Genomic DNA, 19,889 nt, shown 5'->3' on the forward strand with positions numbered 1-19,889 from the left:
AAGGGTATTTTGGTAATTATTGGTATTTTTGTTGAGTTCAGTCTTGTGGTATTGATCAGTGGTGGAGTTCGTGTCTGAGGTTGGAGCAGCATGATCTTGTCTCTTCAGTCAGCAGTTGCGAGGTGAGTTATCCTCACTATATCCACAGGGTCTAAGGCACCAAGGCCGGCCCTTTATCGGATGGAAGTCCTGGTAGTTGTTATGTTATTGCTTTGCTATATGTTGCATCCTGGTAGTTAGGATGGTATATGTTAGAGACCTGGTTAGGGTCGAAATCCTGGTATATAGGATGATGCTATGTTAGTGATCGGTTAGGTCGGTATCCTGGTTAGAGTGTGCTATGTATGTGATCTGCTAGATCAGTTGATTAGTGATGAATTGCTATATGATTATATGTTTATGTGCACATGGTTGATTGACGGGGGTTGGGTTGAGGTGGGTCTTGCTTTATGTTATAGGCCAACATACCCAGGGCGGACCGAATATCCTGAAGGCCCAGCGAGCGGTCCGGATAGGCTGAAGGCCCCACGAGGGCGGACCAGACGTGCCGAGGCTCAGAAAGTGGACCAGGCTGACTGAAGGCCCGGTGTGGGTGGACCAGTTATACTGTAGACTCAGAGAGTGGACCAGGTGGGTTGAAGGCCCGATGCGGGCGGACCAACCACACTGCAGACTCAATATATATGGCTAGACTCGGAGGGTGGACTAGGTGGACTGAAGGCCTGGTACGACGGACCAGTTGCACAGTAGACCCGAAGTGCATGGTTGTTCTGTTTATGATATGATATGTTATGTGTATGGTATATGTGGTTAGTATTTTGGGGGTAACTCACTAAGCTTTCGGGCTTACAGTTTTTAGTGTATTGTTTTAGGTACTTCAGGAGATCGTGGCAAGGTGAAGGCGTGATCGTACCGCTCCTCATGTTTTATGTGTTTATGATGTGGTTCAGGGAAACACTCTGATAATAAATGAATTGAAAACCTTTTTGTAATGAATTAATGAATATGGGTTGTTTATGAAAAGTTTAAATTGGTTGAAAATTTTTGGGTGTTACACCAGAACATATAAACTTACACATGCAAGAATCACGAATACAACAAGCATACAAACATTCCTCGGGCTTGCCCCAACATCGGAACGAAGTTCGGAAACATACAATCTACATCGGGCTAACCCTGACCTCGGATCGAAGTCCGGCATACGCTAACATACATAAATGGGCAGGCATTGGTGCATTCGACATGTTCATACTGTAGAAAAACTCACCCATAAAGTTGGCTACTAAACCTCTGGGTAAGGAATCTCTATCGACTGCTTCCGCGACTCCCATCTAACATTAACACAACAATACTTAATCAATATCCAAAATCTTTCTTAGGGTAACATGACTACTTTACTCCTGATCAAATTCAACATTCTGGGTTGATTCAACTCGTCGAGTTGACCCATCAACTCGTTGAGTTCTATAAATCAGAAGTCCTGAAATCGCGACCCGACTCGTCGAGTCATCCCCCCCAAATCGCCGAGTTCCCTGACTACTCATAGTCGCGATTAAGAAAGTCAACTCGTCGAGTCATCCTCAGACTCGCCGAGTTCTACCATATTCAGAATCGGGACAACTCGCCTCAACTCATCGAGTTTCTCTATGAACTCGACGAGTTCCTCTGTCTGATTGGGCCATCTTAACGGATTAAGCTTCTACACTTCAGATCTAAGCTCCTTGTTTCTCATACACACTCCAAACGTCCTTTTAAGGGTAAAGTTTCCAACTTTACCCGTTAATACCTCTACTTCATGGATTTAGCTCAAACCCTAACCCTTTAGGACCTAGATCTTGGTCCACAAGCCATCCATACTCCAAACTAAGGCATATTCACTGAGATCCAAACTCTAAGCGCTCCATGAACATGTAAAGTTCCTAACTTCCTTCCCATGCATGGCCTTTTGAAGCTTAAAAGGCTGAAATAACAACTTATAGTTTGCATGGGGCATCCATGGCCATAAAGTTTGCACCTTTATGCCATGTAAGCCCTTCAAGATCATAGATCTGAAGGTTTACACATTTGGGACGTCCATGTCTCGAAGATCATGATTCTTGGACCAGAAACCCCCATAAAATGATAACAAGGAGATCTAGCAAGCTATTAAGCAAGTTTGAGACTTGCTTACCAGAAAATAAAGAGGATAAGATGTTGTTTCTGGATCTACTAGATTCCTTCTGAATCCCCAAGCTCCTCATTCTTCAACAAGCTTCAAAACACACAATATTCACTCAAAAAAACCCACAAGCTTATACAATGCACTAGGTTTTCGTGGATTAGGGTTTGGGACTTGGAGGCTGGAAATGAGGCCAACAAGTGGGGATTAAGATGCTTAAATAGGATGCAAAACCCCACAATTAGGGTTTTACTCTGACAGACCTACTGGCTGAGTTGAGGCTCTCAACTCGTCGAGTAGATTGCTTAAAACCCGCGTCCCTTTCTAGTCCCTACTCCACGAGTTTGGGCTACCAACTCGTCGAGTTGCTTTACAAAAATGAAAGAATTAATATTTAAATGCGTACCAGGAACCAGCATTACACAAGCCTTTTAGAGTTTAAATTAGGTCTTTTATGTATCTTTAGTTATATGAGGTTTAACCTCACTATTTATCAATGAAACATTCTATTATCTAACATGATATCAGAGCTCTAGGTTAAAAACTCTACTGCTGACCACAACCCGCAGCCGCTGCTGTCCACCTCCGACGACATTCTCTCATAATCATCGGAGGTGCCTTCATTATGCTCTATATCCCCCCTTCTCTCTCTCTCTCTCTCTATATATATATATATATATATATATATATATATATATATATATATATATATATCTCCTAAATAAAAAACAGTTGTTGACATCAAACCAGAGCTCTTTCATTGATTTCTTCTATTGCCTCGTCTACTTCTCCTCAGATGACCCATGAGTCTTCTACCTCCACCTTGGCTGACCACTTCTTCAAATCTCTTTTCTGATTTAGCACCTTTTGATGCTGTTGTTGCCTCCCTCGTATGATACTTCTCATTTGTGCAGCCTCTGATCTGCAGTCTTCTCTTTCTCTATCAACATTGTAGTCGCCGATCTCGCTGGAATTGGCTCCGTCTGTCGCAACTTGGGCCCTCTTTCTTTCTCGTTGCGTTTCTCTAGACTCCTCTGCCGACAGGTGCATGATCGTCGCCGCAGTTGATCCTCTCTTCTTATACAAAGGAACCACCACTGGCCGCCACTTTTTCTCTCTCCTTCTCCAACGAGCAGTTGTTGTTAGTCGTCATCGTTAGAGCTCTGCCACCGTCAGTGGCAATCAAACCAAAAACATGTACAAAGTCGACCACAATCCAACCAAGAACGCTATATGCGTACAAGGTCTGTCACAGTCCGTGAATCAACAATCACATTTGACAAAAATTCCCCATCCCCATAGCAGCATCACATTTGACCACCGATCCACTATTAATCGCTTGCAAAGGGAGAGAGAGAGAGAAGCCAAGGGTCTGTTTCTTATTTGCAAACGGATAGAGAGAAGCCAAGGGCCTGTTTCTTATTTTCTTCTTACTTCTTAAATGGAAACCTCTAATCTTTGAATAATCTCTTTTGGCTTTTTCCTTTGGTCGGTATAAAGATATTATTGATTGTGTAGGAGTGAGTCAATTAACGAAGATTATCGATTATTATGAATCAACAAAAATACAAAGTTATTCTTGTTTTATATTCAAAAGTTAACTGCTATTAACCCTAAATTGACGTCAACCATATTTTATTTTCGGTAAAGGTAGGTGTAACTAGAATAAAAAAGATTAAGGATACAAGTGTAAAGGTTGGATTCATTAATAATTAAATAGCGTTAATCATTTAATATCTAATTAATTTTTGTTATTTTCATATGCGCGCATATATAATGATCAAATTATGAATTTCTTTTTTCCTTTCTTCTTTTTACCCATTTATACCGAATCCCCCAAATTTGCACTATAGTAAAACCAATGATAATAATGTAAATAAGCCATCACCATTCATGGTAATGGTAAATAAACCTATAAAAACTAGTAAAATCAAAAAGATATTGGTGGGTGGTTGTGATTGTGTTGTCGCGCCGCTACCAAATATCATCCCGAAGTAGTCATCGTCATCATGGCCGCCGTTCTCACCATTATTCCTGCTTTCACCGCCGGTAGTGATGGGACCATCACCATATGACACAGTTCCAACGTCATCCCTACATGACACAGAGTTATTAAAAATATAATAAAATGGTACTTTCGTTAAAAAGAACATATATAAAAAAATAGCATATGAAAACTATATGCTATATTGGTATGTAGCAAAGAATATATGTATAAAAGGTTAATATATAACTTATTTTGGCATAATTGTTATCTTTTTAGTATTTGACATATACAATGTTTAATCGCTCGTGTCCAATGTGAAACACAATATGATGTTCTTTTTTTATTGTAGCCTTTAAGATGATGCCATTGGGGACCCGTAAAGCAAAGGGTATATATCCCTTTTCGATGGAAAAAAGACACTAGATAGTAGATACCATTTTTGTTTAACTTCCAACACATTCTTTTAATGTTACCTTCCGAAGATGGAAACAGGGACATTTTGGACATTATAATAGTGGGTTGTTTAATTATTTTTTAAAATATGATACAATAATACGAATAAAAAAGGCCATAACAACTTAATGATATTAATAAAATTTTGTTTTATATAACAATAATCATATAATCAAATAGAATACTCGAATAGGCCAAAAGTGGGTGAAAATAATCAAAATAGAATTATTCTCCTAACCACTAGCTAGGCAAAGGCAATTGATACTTTGTGGTGGTAGGGGACATTTTGAATTGAAATTACCATAATGACCATGTGAACTGAAAATAGAATTCCTGTGGTTTTTAAATGCAATTAATAGAGTTCCTGTGGTTTTTAAAGGCAACTAATATTGTGTGGTGGTAACAGAAAATAGAGTTCCTACGGTTTTTAAAATATCAAAAACGTAAGTTGCACTATAACTTTGAAAATAGTTAATATGGTTGTATTTATAGTTTAAAAACGTTGCATAATTGGTCTTTTCGGCTAACTCCGTTAGAAATCAATATTTGAGTTTAGAAAAATGACAAAAATACCCTTTAAGTTAAGAAAATTTATCAAAAAAAAAAAATATGTTTCATAAACCATAAAAGATATATACCTCATACCCCCGAAGACACCCGCATTCATAGTGAGTTGGTCTACAAGGAAAGCAGACTTAGGGTCGGTACTAGTCGCTTTAGCATACATAGTGCTGAAGGCATCGCCTGAGGGCACAAAAAACGCACCATTCTCCATCAAGTCACCATCTGTCCTCCAGTTCCACCCCACCCACTTCTTTTCGCTTGCTTCCACTCGTTTTGTAACCTATGATATCCATTTTGTATAAAAACAAACATATGTTAGTTTACATCAACAAAATCCTTACATTTTATAATAATTGATTTACTATTTAATTTTCAAAACCCTAAATATTGAAGCTAAACCATAACATGACTATCTAAGATGAGAACCACAAACAAGTTTCGTTTTCTACTGTCTCGATACAACACTATTCTTTTAAATGACATTTTTGGGTAGCATATTTATTTATTGGATAGTATATTTGTAGAAATTGATGATCATATGATTCTTAGTAGTTGCTATATACCAGTTTCAGTTTCAATATGGATTGATCTTTTATACGGTGATTCTTTCATAGTCATAATATAAATGATTTACATCTCAGATAATATTTTTTTGACAAACTTAATATTTTAGTGACTTGTTAATTACCCCACGACCAAGCTTCCCCAAAATAGAAGTACACCACAAGTCAAATGTAGGATTTGGTTGATCTTTAAATACATAACTTCTTTTGCCTTGCTTGTTAACATAAATTTGAACCCTTGATTCTTTTCTTTTGCTTGCAACACCAAGTCTACACTTGCCAAAAATGGAAACTATGACACGTTTTATGGCTAATGTTTCTAGAAATAGGAAAACAACATTCTGACATGGACCTTAAGAACACGAATTTAATGCAAGTCTACGTGAGATAGTTGATAAGTGTCTCCAAAAAGGCAAAAACATTCATCTAACGTTTTTTTTTACCAAGTAAAAAAAACCTATTAATAATTCTAACATTTTATTAACTTAAAAAGAAAAACAGCACAAAACAAGTATATAATTTTTGACACATGATGATTGGTGAAAATTGAGTTGTAAAATTACCTCTTTTGCGTTAGGATCCGGTGGCGCAATATAGCGGTTACCCTGACTATTGATCGTAGGATTCGCACTTCCACCAATGGCGTACATCTTCCATTCGGTGAAATCATTGTTCACCACATGAAAATATCCATGTCGACATCTTGGCATTCTTTGTATCAACCCTTTCCCAAAATGATTAAACGCAAATGTAACCTATAAATAGAAAAAAAAACACACACACAAACACCAAGAACACACACTACATTAATCAAGATTAAAGATCATTGAACCTGACATGAACGTAAACATGAAATTAAAGTATTTAAATTATGTCACCTGCATCCCTTTATCCGGCAAGTATGCATCGTCGTGACCCATGAGCATAACTTCGTTATGATGAGTGAAATAACTGTTTGAAATAGTAATGGCGGTGGACCCAAGAATTGCATCAATCAAGCCGTCTGTACAATGAGAAAGAGAACAGTGATCGATCCATATGTTTCTTGAACCGGAAATTGAAATCCCGTCGCCGTCGGATAATCCTCTCCGGCCGACATGCGTTGGACTTGACCTTATGTCGGCGTTCCCGGAGGGTTTACAGTCGAAGACGCGTATATTGTGGATGATGACGTTGGTGACGTACTGGAGGGTGATACAACCGCCGCCGGTGATTGCGACGTTGACGCCACGGCCGTCGATGGTTTTGTAGCTGTTGAAGATGAGTTCGTGTTTGAGTTTGATGAGCATGCTGGATGCAAAGATGATCCATAGGGGTTCGGATAGTAAGACGCCGTATCGGAGGGTTCCCGGAGTTGGGTTGATGACGTCGTTGTCGGAGGAGTCGGTGACGATGTAATATTGGCCGCCTTTTCCGCCTAATGCAAACCGGCCGAACCCAATGCCGCAGTCGGCTAGGCGTTGCCGGTCGTTTCCCCAGTTCGGATCGCACTTCCAGCAATCGTCGATTGGGTTTCCGGTGAGACAGCCGCCGCCGATGTCCAGCATTTCTCTTCTATATATCGATACATTTACTCTCCTATGTCGAGGAAAACAAAAAAGAATCAAACTTTAGATCAGAAAGAGATAGAAAATTTTCGTTAAATTTTAATCAAACTTAAAGTAAGATTAACAGGGAAGAAGGTGTGAATTTCTCAAGACTTCCATTGACGTTTCTTGAAAAGGAAAGACACCCAGAAGATTAAACGTCGTAACGAACAAAATCCATATGGGAATTTGTGCAAATCAAGCTCCAATTCAACAACTCATAAAGTAAAGATAAAAAAGATTGCTTTTTTAAGTGCAAATGAAAATATTGATAATATTTCCACTTTCCCCCGACTGCCATTAACGTTTCTTGAAAACGAAAGATACCCACAACACTAAATGATGTAATGAGCAAATCCCAGATGGGAATTCCATTGAATTTTCTGTCCGAAGCTCAAACTGAAGAAATAAAGTCTTGTTTTTGTCTAAAAATGGAGAAAATGAAATCCGGTTGGGATTTGCAGGTTTTTTTTTTATTTTTTTATTTACCTCTGTACTTCTTGAACAACAGCTTCAGGATTAGGGTGTTGATAAGGAAGTGTGAGGTTAAGAGTGGCCCTGATGATAGATAAGAGAGAAGTTAAAAGGCAAAACAATAGAATGTTGGTGTTGGGAAGATGCATTTTGTGAAATTAATGGGATGGAAGAAGGGTTTAAACTCTTAATGTTTGAAACATAAGAGTAGGCTTCAACCACAATCTTCCTCTGTTTTAGAGGGAAAGAAGGTGCAAATCATGAAAAAATAAGATTCTTTCATTCATATGATAAAATAATAATGATGATGTGATTGAAATTTTGTATTTGAATAATTGCAATTTGGTGGTTAAGTGAAATGGGTTAGGGGGCGGAAATTGGTTATTGAATAATTGAAGGGGAAGTAAAGAGAGGGGCGTTTCGCAAGTTTTTGTTTTCCTCAATAACTTTACATTCCAATCTTGTTTATAAATCATTCTATTTACAAATAAACAAGAAACCCAACCAGATAATTCCATATATCCACTTACAAAAATAAGAGATAAAAAGAAAAGAAATTTATGAGGGAAAAAAGGGGCAAAAAAGTTGTCTTTTGGGTGATCAATGGAATTTTTGGAATTTGGGATGGGATGCGGGGGTTGTGGTCTTGTAGATATGCCAGAGAGTTGATGTTCAAGTTATTTGTATTATTAGGGTTTTCTCCTTTTCTATTTTGAATATATATGCATTATGTGTTTAAATATCTTCATGGTGGCTGATATGTAGGGTTGCTTGTTAGCTAGCTTGATTAGATCTCAATTGTTTGAAGTTTGAACAATATAGAAACTATATAATTTATAGATATGTTTGATTAAAAATATAATAGTCTTCATTTATATTCCTTAATAAATGAAGGTTTTTTTAATATAAATCTTTTATTAGTTTTGACACTTGTCATTTTGTGGTATTTTTGAAATAAATATTATCTACTTATCAATTTTTGATTTGTTTTAATTTTTAAAATTAAAGTCATATACTTATATATGTAAAGTATTAAATATCATATATATGATATTAAATTACAATAAATACGTTTTATTCTTTTCTTATTTTACAAGTGATACATTAAAAAATATTTTCTATTTATACTTTAATTTAATGTTTAATCTTTTTTTTAAATCAACATGTGTAATACACGGATATCACACCTAGTTTATAACTGATAACAAGAAATTATAGCTTTTATTTGGAGTCGGAAGTTATAAATTTTTTATAAAAATGCTAAACAAAAGTAATATAAAATTTTAAAAAGTATAAAATTATATAAAAGGATATATGAATAATAGATACATGGTTTATTAAAGTCAACCTACTAATTTTATTATCATACATGTTATTTCATATTTGAAATAGCTTTTACTTTTTTTGTTGCATATTGAAAAGCTTTAAACTTGCATTTCTAAACAATTTTTTTCTTTTAGTTATATGTGTTTTGTTAAAAACCTAAAAGCTCAACCATTTTTAATTTGGTCAAGAAGTTTGGCATTTAACTATAAGCTAGATTATAATCTGCATTAAACACGGGGAACACATAAAAAACATACAAATGTCTATAGATATCACATAATAATTAATTTTTCTATGGCTATTGGTATTATTGAAATGTGTAGAAGATACATTGAAATCGATAAATATCTACAATCATTGAAGGACCTCTTTGTAGACAATATTTATTGTTTTATTAGTTGAACGACCTTCTGCATCATATATGAGTACCTTAAAACATTTTTTACTTGTGACACGTGAAACAGCTACGTATAATTGACCATGAGTGAAAACGGGTCTACACAAGTATAATCCAACATTTGATAATGACTGTCCTTGACTTTTTTTAATGGTCATAGCGAAACAAACAACTATAGGAAATTGCCTTCGCTGAAAGCGGGATAATTTTTTTTTTATCAGACAGGGTTAACTTCATACAAGGTATATAAGTAGTCTCATTGAAAAATCTGCTAGATATGATTTGGGCTTCAATGACGTGTCTTCCAAGCCTTACGATCTGTAATATAGTACCATTGCATAATCCTTTGGTTTGATCGATATTACGAAGTAACATGACTGGAACATCTTTTTTTAGTATAAGTTTGGGAATTCCGGAAGCCTTAAAACCATTCAAGACATCTGGAGAGTATAACGATCCCTCAATAAAAATCTTGTACCTCAGTTTCACATAAAGAATCTGAACTCATATACGTTTTCCCTTCATCTTTCATCAATTCTAACATGTAGTCGTTGATAGCACCGACTTCTTCATTTGTAGGGACCAAAATAGCTTTATCTTGAAAATACGATGGATCATCAAGATGGTTCTGAAAGGATAAATAAATGGTGGATACAATTGAATGAATATGGTCACACGTAGAGGGAACGATAACATCTTCTGGAAATTCAACTTCAACTTCACCATCATTATGGCCACCAATAGTACCTTCACCAATTTTAAGAATCCATTCAGCAATTGATTTTGTCTCTTTGAAATCATTATTAGCACTGCCGACCTGAAGCATCATGTTTACATTCAAACGTAAAACTATACATTCACGCCATAATCTTGATGAATGTAATGATGCCTAAACAATATTTGAACGATTTCCTCTTTGTATTACTGGAAGAATACGTCGATAGTCGCCTCCAAATACAATGGTCTTGCCTTCAAACGGTTTATTCTCGTCCGATGAAAGGATAATGTCTCTAAGTGTCCTATCAACTGCTTCGAAACAATAACAGTGCATCATCGAGACTTCATCACATATGATAAGTTTAGCTTTATTCAACACTTCAGCTACATCGTTACCTGGCATAATAGAACAAAACGAATCCTCATTCAAGTTTATTGGTATATGATATCTTGAATGGGTTGTCCTACCACCAGAGAGCAAGAGTGCTGCAATTCCACTTAAAGCAATGTTGATAACAATTCCACCTTTAGATCTAATAGCAGCAGACAATGTCTTCCAAACAAATATTTTTCTCGTTCCTCCATAACCATACAGGAAAAAGGCACCACCTTTTTTGTTGTTAACAACATTGATAATTGTACCATAAACCTTTTTTGGCTCGACATTCAACTTGGAATGCATTTGTTGATGTTCGACTTAAAGACTAGACAAATCATAATTAAGCACATCTTGAATTAACATATTGCAAAAATCTTGAATTTATTTGTGATCAGGTAATGGCATATTGGGTATTTACTTAAGACTCAGTACATAACTCAATAAAAATTTCTCAATGTATGACAACGTAAGGTGGAAAATTGCTTTCGGTTTTAGCTTTAAGCATGAAAATAAGAAAATTATGAAGTTGTTTATTTGTAGTAACAATTAATTTTAGAACGTTTTTTTTGTGTAAATGAGTTAGATTATTTGAAAATATACCTCTTACGCCGATTTCTTGTTCACGAATGTGAACCACATCATCAGAAAGATAATTATAGGTCTCTTTAAAAACATGATGAGGTCGGATAGACTGTCTGATGTAATCAACATAACAAATAGAGACCTGCAGAATGAAGCAGTGGCACAATGATGTGTTTTTTGTATAGAAAATATGTACTCTATGATCGTCCAATAAACCAAGAGCATAGCAAACATCTTTGTAAGATTCATAAACGGTCCCGTTAACTGTCCTAAAACATGTCATAAATAACATTAAAATCATATTATTTTTAAAACAGAGGAAAAACAAATAAACATATATAATAATTATAATTCGTATATTATATAAATTATTTAAATGATATAATATAAATGTATATAAAAAATGATGTATGAATAGTTTATGTGACTTAAACTTGATTTATATAAACTTCAATGTTGCATTATATTTAATGCAATTTGTTTAGCGATATTATGTATTAAAACATATAACATATATTTCATATAAAAGAAACAATTTATACATAATTAAATATACATATGAATAAAAATTGAATTTTTATACCTGTTGTCCAAAGAGACCGTTTTTCACGACATTGTTTCCATTGTTGCGTCTTCTGTAAACCGGATAACCATCGTCGTCAATATACGTATAATCTTTATAGTCTTTCGGAAATCCTTTAGAACATTAACGTTTTTTCATACATGACATAACTGGAAATTCATTGTCGTATGGTCCATGTATCGTGTTGTCACAAACAATTTGATACAATTTTTGGTTAAGTTCCTTGTGTCACACCCCGAACCAGACGACGGAAACGTCCGAGGGCTCGTGTGACTTAAATTGAATATCATCACAATGAATATACATGAAACATAACATAAACTTCACCATGCATTAATATATTACAAATGACATTGTTCACATCAAGTACAATATCTAAATATTACATATTCATATCATAAATTGTTTGAAAGTTTTCAAAAGCATAACACCCTAACATACTTGGTACTACTCCTCAGCTTACTTGTTACCTAAAAATACAAGTTATTTTGAAAAACGTCAACATATGGAATGTTGGTAAGTTCATAAGTGTAGATGTAAAATTGTAAAAGTCGAATATAGTGTTTTGTATAGTTTCGCATTTTATGTTATTTTACTAAGTCATCTTTATGCGAAGTGAAATGTCTAGACTTAGTATATTTTTTGTACACTCATGTTCCCTATAAATAGGGACTAAGGTTAGAAGTAGAGAGGGACTTTCGTAACAGATATCTCTTTTCTGCTTATTTTGTAATAAGTCTTTATCAGTATGAGATCTGATTAATATTTACTCTTCGTGTTCTAAATCTTCAATTACTCAAATCAAACTTTACTTTCTCAAATCTCGATAACAATTCTCATCAATTGGTATCAGAGTAGGATTCAAACTGCTTCGATCTGATTTTCGTGTTAGAATCATTTGCTTTTTGAGTTGCAACTTTACTCAAAATTTTCCGCGCATTTTGGTTTTGAAAATCACATTTGATCTTCAGATTTGAATTGATTCTGTCTTTGAATTGTTAATTCGAGTAATCGATTAGTGTTTTGTGATCAATTCAATTGATCAAATTCTCTATTTCATCAAGTTTTTCAAGCTTTCTGAAAATTTATGTGTTCATCAATGGCGAACTTCAACATGAATACAATGACTTCCTTCTCTCACTTGCTTGGTTCTTCAACCAAAATTCCGATGTTAATTCCAGAATACTATGATCAGTGGGCTGATAGAATGGAAGATTACTTAAATGGAATTGATGAAGAACTTTGGAATTGTATCGATGGAACAATGCAAGCTCCTGCTAATGTTCAACCAATTGGACCATCTACTGCATCTGCTGAAGTTGCTGATCAACAAAAACGGCTGAAGAATAATGAAAAGAGGTGCATGAGGGAACTAAGAGGTGCTCTACCTCCTGTGGTTTACAATTACATCCGTAGTTGTAAAACAGCCAAGGAGATCTGGAACACTCTAAAAGAGAAGTATCAAGGTAGCGAAAAGACGAAGATCAACTCTGTGAAACAATGTCTAGTTGAACTGAAGGAATTCAGACAAAAGGATGCAGAAACTCTTGAAAACTACTATGATCGTCTGAATGAGCTTATGTTTCGTTGCAATAGGTATGGAATCACTAGGTCTCTCATGGAGTTCAATTTAACTTTCATTTTGGGTCTTCGCAAGGAATGGCGAAGTGTGAGCATGATGATTAAGAATCAACAGAGTTTTGATACAACTAAATTGAATGATCTCTACAATCAACTGAAAACACATGAATGTGAGGTTTCAGAAATGTATGAAGAATCAAAACAGAGTATTGGAGGTCCTTTGGCTCTTGTTTCAAAGGTATCAGAAACTAATGTTAATGAAAAAGATGGTTCAGATGAAGAAGGATTTTTAATGAACTCTGATGATGAAGCTGTGGCATTCTATTCAAACAATAGAGTTAAGAAGTTTTTCAAAAAGCCTTTTAATCCAAAAGGAAAGGCTAGTGATGTGAAGAATGCAATCATAAAAACTGGAGGGGAGGAGAGGAAGAGATTGGAGAAAGCTGATGAGAAACAAAAAGATGTGAAAGAAGAAAAGAAGCTGAAAGGTGATTCAGGAATTTACTGTCACTACTGCAACGGTGTGAATCACTTCGCAGCCGATTGCATGCTGCGAAAGAAAGAAGAGAAGAAGGAAAAAGTTAAAGATGAAGCATACTACTCTGAAAAGATTGAAGAGATACGTGCTAAGACCAAAGGAGTGTCTTTGGTTGCGAAGGGTGAATTTGCTGATGAAGAGAGTGGAACGTATCAGATCTGGTCTTCAGGATCTGATGACGAGGAAATGAGGCATCCCACACATGGAGCAATGTTCGCAAGTTTTGAAGATTGCGAAGAGGACATTTCAGGGAGATGCTTCGTATCTACATCCACGGACAAATCACCCATGACAACCAAGGTACGCGCAATACTTGAATCTTTTAATATTCCTTTATCTGCTTATGATGCTGAAATTGTTTCATTTGATGATATTGTGGCTTATTTTGATTATGTTATTGTGTCTGCTAGTACTGAAGCTCAAAAATTAAATTTGCAACTAGGTGAGACACGGAGAGAATTAGAAATAAAGAGGAGCAGAGTAGAAAAACTTGAAATGCAGATCAAAAATATAGATTGTGATAGGAATAATCTTACAAATGATGTTAGGTTGTTACTAGCACAAAGGAACATATATTGTAATTCTGCCAAACGATTGTATGCAAAATTAACTGCTTTACATCATTCTTCTGACATTAGCAAAGAACAACATAGGAAACTTTTACCTTTTCTTGAGTATGAACGTGAAAAAGTTGATGTTGTTTCTTATGATTGCGAAAGTACAATTGCTCAAATTGACAAAATACCTGATGATAGATATCCATACGGTATTGTAAAAATTGATGAATTTCTGAATGCTGATGAGTTGGTTAACATTGTCAATGAAAGTTTGACAAAGAGTGAACAAGTGAAAATCTTAAAGAAAACAGAAAATTCAACTCTTGCCTCACAATTCAATTATGCTGATATTGATGAAAATTCAGATAATGTGAGTGAAATCAATGAGATAGAAGAGGAAGAAGAGGTTGATTGTTCTCAATTGTCAATCATTAATATCACATCTAAGATCAAAGGTAAAGAAATAATAGTTGATTCGATAGTAGAGGATGAAATTGATAAACCTTCAACTTCACAACATTGTAAGTTTGATAATGTGGAAGTTGAAAGCTGGAAATCTGATGATACTGATGAGAACAAAGAAGAAAAGAAAGATTCAAATGAAACACCTCAACGAGTTGTGGTTGATCAAGTGTTTGAGAATACAAAAGAATTTGACAAAATTTTAAATGACAAAGGCGCACATTATTTGGAAACCAACACTGTGGTATATCCAAATTTTGTATGCACTGATAAAACTATTTTTCCAAATCAAGTTTTTGTCACTACTGGAAATGCTGAGAAAGTTCATCCTGAATTCAACAAAATGATTGAAAAAGATAATCTAAAGTCAACCACAAAAGGTTTTTTCGCAAATCAAAACACAGAAGCAAACAATTTAACTCAAAATTCTTATGTGTTTCAAAAACAAAAATCATTACAAAAATGGGTGGTTAAAGGTGAAAAACCAAACAAAATTTTTGAAAAAGTTGAAAAATCAAAGGCTGAAGTGAAATTAAATTCTCATGAATTCAAATTGATGGTTGGAAATTATTCAACAGAAAATAATGTTTCAAAAAGAAAAGCAAGAAAAGCAATTTTCTGGCAAGTTGTGTCTAATGACAAACCAAGAGCTGAAAAAGAACAAATTTCAAAAACAACATCATCAAAATTTCAAAGCAAAAATAAACAAACAGATTCAAGTTTTCATAAACCAATAAATTCTGTTGACAAAATTCCTTATGTTCGCAAATATGACAACAATCGAAAATTTGAGAATTCGCAAAGATTTGTAAATAATCAAAAGTTTCAAAATGTTGGCAAATTTACGAATACTTCATCAAGTTTGAAAAATTCAACTCAAGCAAAAGTGCAATTTTCACCAAAACAACCAAATTTTCCAAATCCTTCAGTCTCAAAACCGACCAAAGTTTCATATACAAAAGGAAAATCTGATGTAAGTACGATCAATCGTTGGTTTGAAGGGAAAGGAAGAAAATATCAAAGTGGGAAGTTTTCAGAGCAACAAATCAAGAATGCATTTGATAAGTTCGCAAATAACTCTTCCACTGCTAGTTCAACATCTCATAATTTGCAAGTTCCGGTTCAAAAATGGAAACCAGTTATCAAAAATGCGAATGTTGTGAAGGATAAGATTACAATCAATGGAAATCCAAAACTATTGAATGACTATATCTCAATATCTAGATCTGATGATGTTGATATAATGGATTCTGTCACAAACAAAGTGAAAACATGGTTTTTAAATTCCAAGAATTTGTTTAATTCTACTAATGATGGACCCGACAAGTCTTGGGTTCCTAAATTCTTTCAATAAATGCAGGTGATGTGTGACGAGCAATATGATACGAAAGGGTATATTGATAGTGGTTGCTCTCGTCATATGACTAGATGAAAGGAAAACTTGCGAGATTATAGAAGCTTGGAAAATGCTGGAGTAGTCAAATTTGGAAATAATCACAAGTGTCAAGTGAAAGACTATGGGAAAGTCACAAATGGAAAATTCACTGTGAATAGAGTTGCTTATGTTGAAGGACTTCAACATAATTTGATAAGCGTGTCACAACTTGCTGTTGGTACTGGAAATCAAGTTGTATTTAATGAAGAAGGAAGTATCATTTCAAATGTGAAGTCAAATGAAATACTTCTCAAATCCAAAAGATATGGTGATATGTTTACACTGGACATCAAACCAATTGTGGGAAAACCTGTTGTGTGTTTACTATCAAAAGCATCTAATGATCTCAGCTGGCTTTGGCATAGAAGATTGTCACACTTGAACTTTCGAAATATTAATAAACTTGTCACTGAAGATTTAGTTCGAGGGTTACCAGTACTAAAATTTGACAATGATTCTTTATGTGCAGCTTGCGAACAAGGAAAACAACATCGAAAAGGTCATCCGATTGTAACAGATTCAAAAATCGTAGAACCATTGGAACTTCTTCACATTGACTTATGTGGACCGTCGACTGTTGCAACAATCAATAAAAAGCAGTATATTTTAGTTGTTGTAGATGATTTCTCTTGATTCACATGGGTGTTTTTTCTCAGGTTGAAATCTAAAGTTGCTCAGACGATGATTGATTTTATCAAAAAGATTGAACTTAGTCTGAAGAAGAATGTACGAAAAAATAAAAGTGATAATGGTTCTGAGTTTAAAAATCAAACTCTTGATATTTTTCTCACAAGCAAAGGAATTTTGCATAATTTCTCATCACCATATATTCGACAACAAAATGGTGTTGTTGAAAGAAGAAATCGATCTCTATGCGAAGCAGCCAGGACCATGTTAATATATGCGAATGTACCTCAATATCTTTGGGCAGAAGCAGTGTCCACTGCATGTTTTACTCAGAATCGATCATTCATTCATCGAAGATTCAATGTTACTCCATATGAAATAATCAATAATCAGAAACCTAATGTAAAATTCTTTCATGTTTTTGGTTGCAGGTGCTTTATCATGAATCTCAAAGATAATTTGTCCAAGTTCCAAGCTAAAGCTGATGAAGGCATATTCTTAGGATATTCACAGAATTCAGTTGCATACAGAGTGCTTAATAAAAGAACAAGAAAAGTTGAAGAAACTTTCAATTTAACGTTTGATGATTACTATCTTAAACAAATGGATAGTAAATTTGAAAATAAATCAATACTTGTGGATTCAAATACTCAAATTGATAATTCTAAAATCAATGATTTTGATTATGACTTAATTTTCGGAATTCCTGACAGGGCAATTGATGCAGAAAATAATGCTCCTGATAATCAAACATCATAATCCTCAAAACATACTGATGATTCGACAATAACTACAACATCAATAACTTGTTAAAGTATGCCTGATATTCGTATGGAGGAGGAACATACGAGTAGTCATGAAAATAGTCAGCCAACTTTCGAGGGGGAGAATGAAATTAGGAATCATCAAGTTGAGGGGGAGCATTCACAGAATCAACAGTAACATCATTTTGAGCGGGAGCATCAAGATAAAGATCATGTTGAGGGGGAGCATGATGAAACAGAGAAAATTAATCTTGACAAAAATGATGAGTTTCATGAACTAAATGATAACTTTTCTGTTACAGGATTTGAAAATGAAGATATGTATGAAGATGCACCATTAGAATTTGATCCTAATTTTCCACGACTTGAGAAATGGACAAGAAATCATCCAAAAGAACAGGTAATTGGTAATCCACAATACGGTGTGTTGACTAGAGCTCAAATTCGTGCGAAAAATAAGGTACTGAATGCGAACCAAGAACTATGTATGTTTAATGTTTTTATTTCGAAAATAGAGCCAAAGACAGTAAAGGATGCTATGGAACACTCAGATTGGGTTGTTGCTATGCAATCTGAACTGGCTGAATTTGAACGAAACAAGGTTTGGAGATTAGTTTCTAAACCTTCTGATGTTTCAATTGTCGGATTAAAATGGATTTTTAAAAACAAAATCGACAAAGATGGCAATATTATTCGAAATAAAGCTTGACTAGTGGTTAAAGGTTATTCGCAACAAGAAGGGATAGACTATGAAGAAACATTTGCACCTGTTGCAAGACTTGAAGCAGTTCACATATTTTTAGCCTATGCAGCTCACAAAGACTTTGATGTTTATCAAATGGATGTTAAATGTGCATTCTTAAATGGAGAACTAGAAGAAACAATGTATGTTGAACAACCACCAGGATTTATAAGCAATGAAAATCCTAATCATGTTTACATCCTAGATAAGGCTGTATATGGATTAAAACAAGCACCAAGAGCCTGGTACGCAACACTTACAAATTTCTTGAAACAATCTAAATTTAAACAAGGATCAGTTGACCCCACATTATTTCGCAAGAAAGTTGGGTGTCATCTAATGCTTGTTCAAATTTATGTTGATGATATTATCTTTGGCTCAACTGATCCAACATTGTCAATTGAATTTCAAAATCTAATGAAAAGTCAGTTTGAAATGAGCATGATGGGAAAAAATAATAATTTTCTTGGCTTAAACATAAGACAGAACAGGGATGGAATCTTAATCAATCAAGAAAAATATACGAAGAATTTGCTTGAAAAGTTTGGAATGTCTAATAGCACGAAACTCAGAGTACCAATGGCAGTAGGAACAAGAGTAACTCCTTCGTTAGATGCTCCTGCTGTTGATTGAACACTTTATCGAAGCATGATAGGGTCTTTATTGTACTTAACTGCAAGTAGACCTGATATTATGTTTTCGGTTTGCAATTGTGCTAGATATCAAGCTAATCCTAGAGAACCTCATTTGACTGCAGTGAAAAATATTTTTCGCTATCTTAAGGGAACAGTTTCTTTAGGACTTTGGTATCCTACGAAAAAGGGGTTTTTCATTCAAGCTTTTTCAGATTCTGGTCTAGGAGGATGTACTTTGGATAGGAAAAGTACGAGTGGTGGATGTCAACTATTGGATGGGAAGTTGGTGAGTTGGCAATCAAAGAAACAAACTTGTGTGGCAATATCAACCGCTGAGGCAGAATACATTGTTGCTGCTGCTTGCACTTCGCAAATTATTTGGATTCAGAGTCAACTTCGTGACTATACAATAAACATGAAAAAGATTCCTTTGTATTGTGATTCGCAAAGTGCAATTCGCATTTGTCATAATCCAGTACAACATTCAAAGACAAAACACATTGCTCTTCGATATCATTTCATCAAAGATCATGTGGAAGATGGGAATATTGAAATTCATTTTGTTAAAACAACCGACCAACTTGCTGATATTTTTACAAAACCACTTGATGAAAAATCATCTGTTAGAATTTTAGCAAGTTTGGGGATGATTAATGCGAATTTCATTTCAAACACTCATGCCTAAAAGTCTGGTTCAGCAGTTATGAGTCAAATTTGTTCAGAGGTTATTGTTCATTCAGAGGCTTCGCATGGCTTCGGATCCACATATTTTCGCATCT

At 34.8% G+C, this 19,889-nt stretch overlaps 2 protein-coding genes across 3 annotated transcripts; both read right to left on the minus strand.

The window, feature by feature from the left end:
• Positions 1-3,932: 3,932 nt before the first annotated feature.
• Positions 3,933-8,385, minus strand: LOC145072034 (putative pectate lyase 5). 2 transcript variants are annotated; one of them, XM_079018399.1, is made up of 5 exons: positions 7,801-8,385; positions 6,604-7,303; positions 6,289-6,480; positions 5,237-5,442; positions 3,933-4,252 (listed from the first exon to the last, which is right to left on the minus strand). In XM_079018399.1, the coding sequence occupies exons 1-5, from the start codon at positions 7,932-7,934 to the stop codon at positions 4,006-4,008; spliced, it is 1,479 nt and encodes a 492-aa protein (XP_078874525.1). In that variant the 5' UTR covers positions 7,935-8,385; the 3' UTR covers positions 3,933-4,005. The 2 variants fall into 2 exon arrangements, with proteins under 2 accessions (XP_078874525.1, XP_078874526.1); XM_079018400.1 differs by lacking the exon at positions 7,801-8,385 and adding an exon at positions 7,643-7,774.
• Positions 8,386-9,968: 1,583 nt separating this feature from the next.
• On the minus strand, positions 9,969-10,907 carry LOC145076006 (uncharacterized). The gene is made up of 2 exons (XM_079022039.1): positions 10,434-10,907; positions 9,969-10,325 (listed from the first exon to the last, which is right to left on the minus strand). Exons 1-2 carry the CDS (start codon positions 10,905-10,907, stop codon positions 9,969-9,971), a joined length of 831 nt encoding a protein of 276 aa, XP_078878165.1.
• Positions 10,908-19,889: the final 8,982 nt, after the last annotated feature.

Source organism: Lactuca serriola, chromosome 9 (assembly GCF_051521515.1).
Source record: "Lactuca serriola cultivar US96UC23 chromosome 9, Lser_US96UC23_V15, whole genome shotgun sequence".
NCBI classification, from domain to species: domain Eukaryota; kingdom Viridiplantae; phylum Streptophyta; class Magnoliopsida; order Asterales; family Asteraceae; genus Lactuca; species Lactuca serriola.

Excerpts from the sequence above, each read along its gene's own strand:
- LOC145072034 (XM_079018399.1), bottom strand. The coding sequence starts at position 7,934 with ATGCATCTTCCCAACACCAACATTCTATTGTTTTGCCTTTTAACTTCT. Across the intron at positions 6,481-6,603 it reads TGCCGGATAAAGGGATGCAG|GTTACATTTGCGTTTAATCA; the intron begins GTGACATAATTT and ends TTCTATTTATAG. Across the intron at positions 4,253-5,236 it reads GGTGTCTTCGGGGGTATGAG|GGATGACGTTGGAACTGTGT; the intron begins GTATATATCTTT and ends TGTGTCATGTAG.
- LOC145076006 (XM_079022039.1), bottom strand. The coding sequence starts at position 10,907 with ATGCATTCCAAGTTGAATGTCGAGCCAAAAAAGGTTTATGGTACAATT. Across the intron at positions 10,326-10,433 it reads ACTATCGACGTATTCTTCCA|GTCGGCAGTGCTAATAATGA; the intron begins GTAATACAAAGA and ends ATGATGCTTCAG.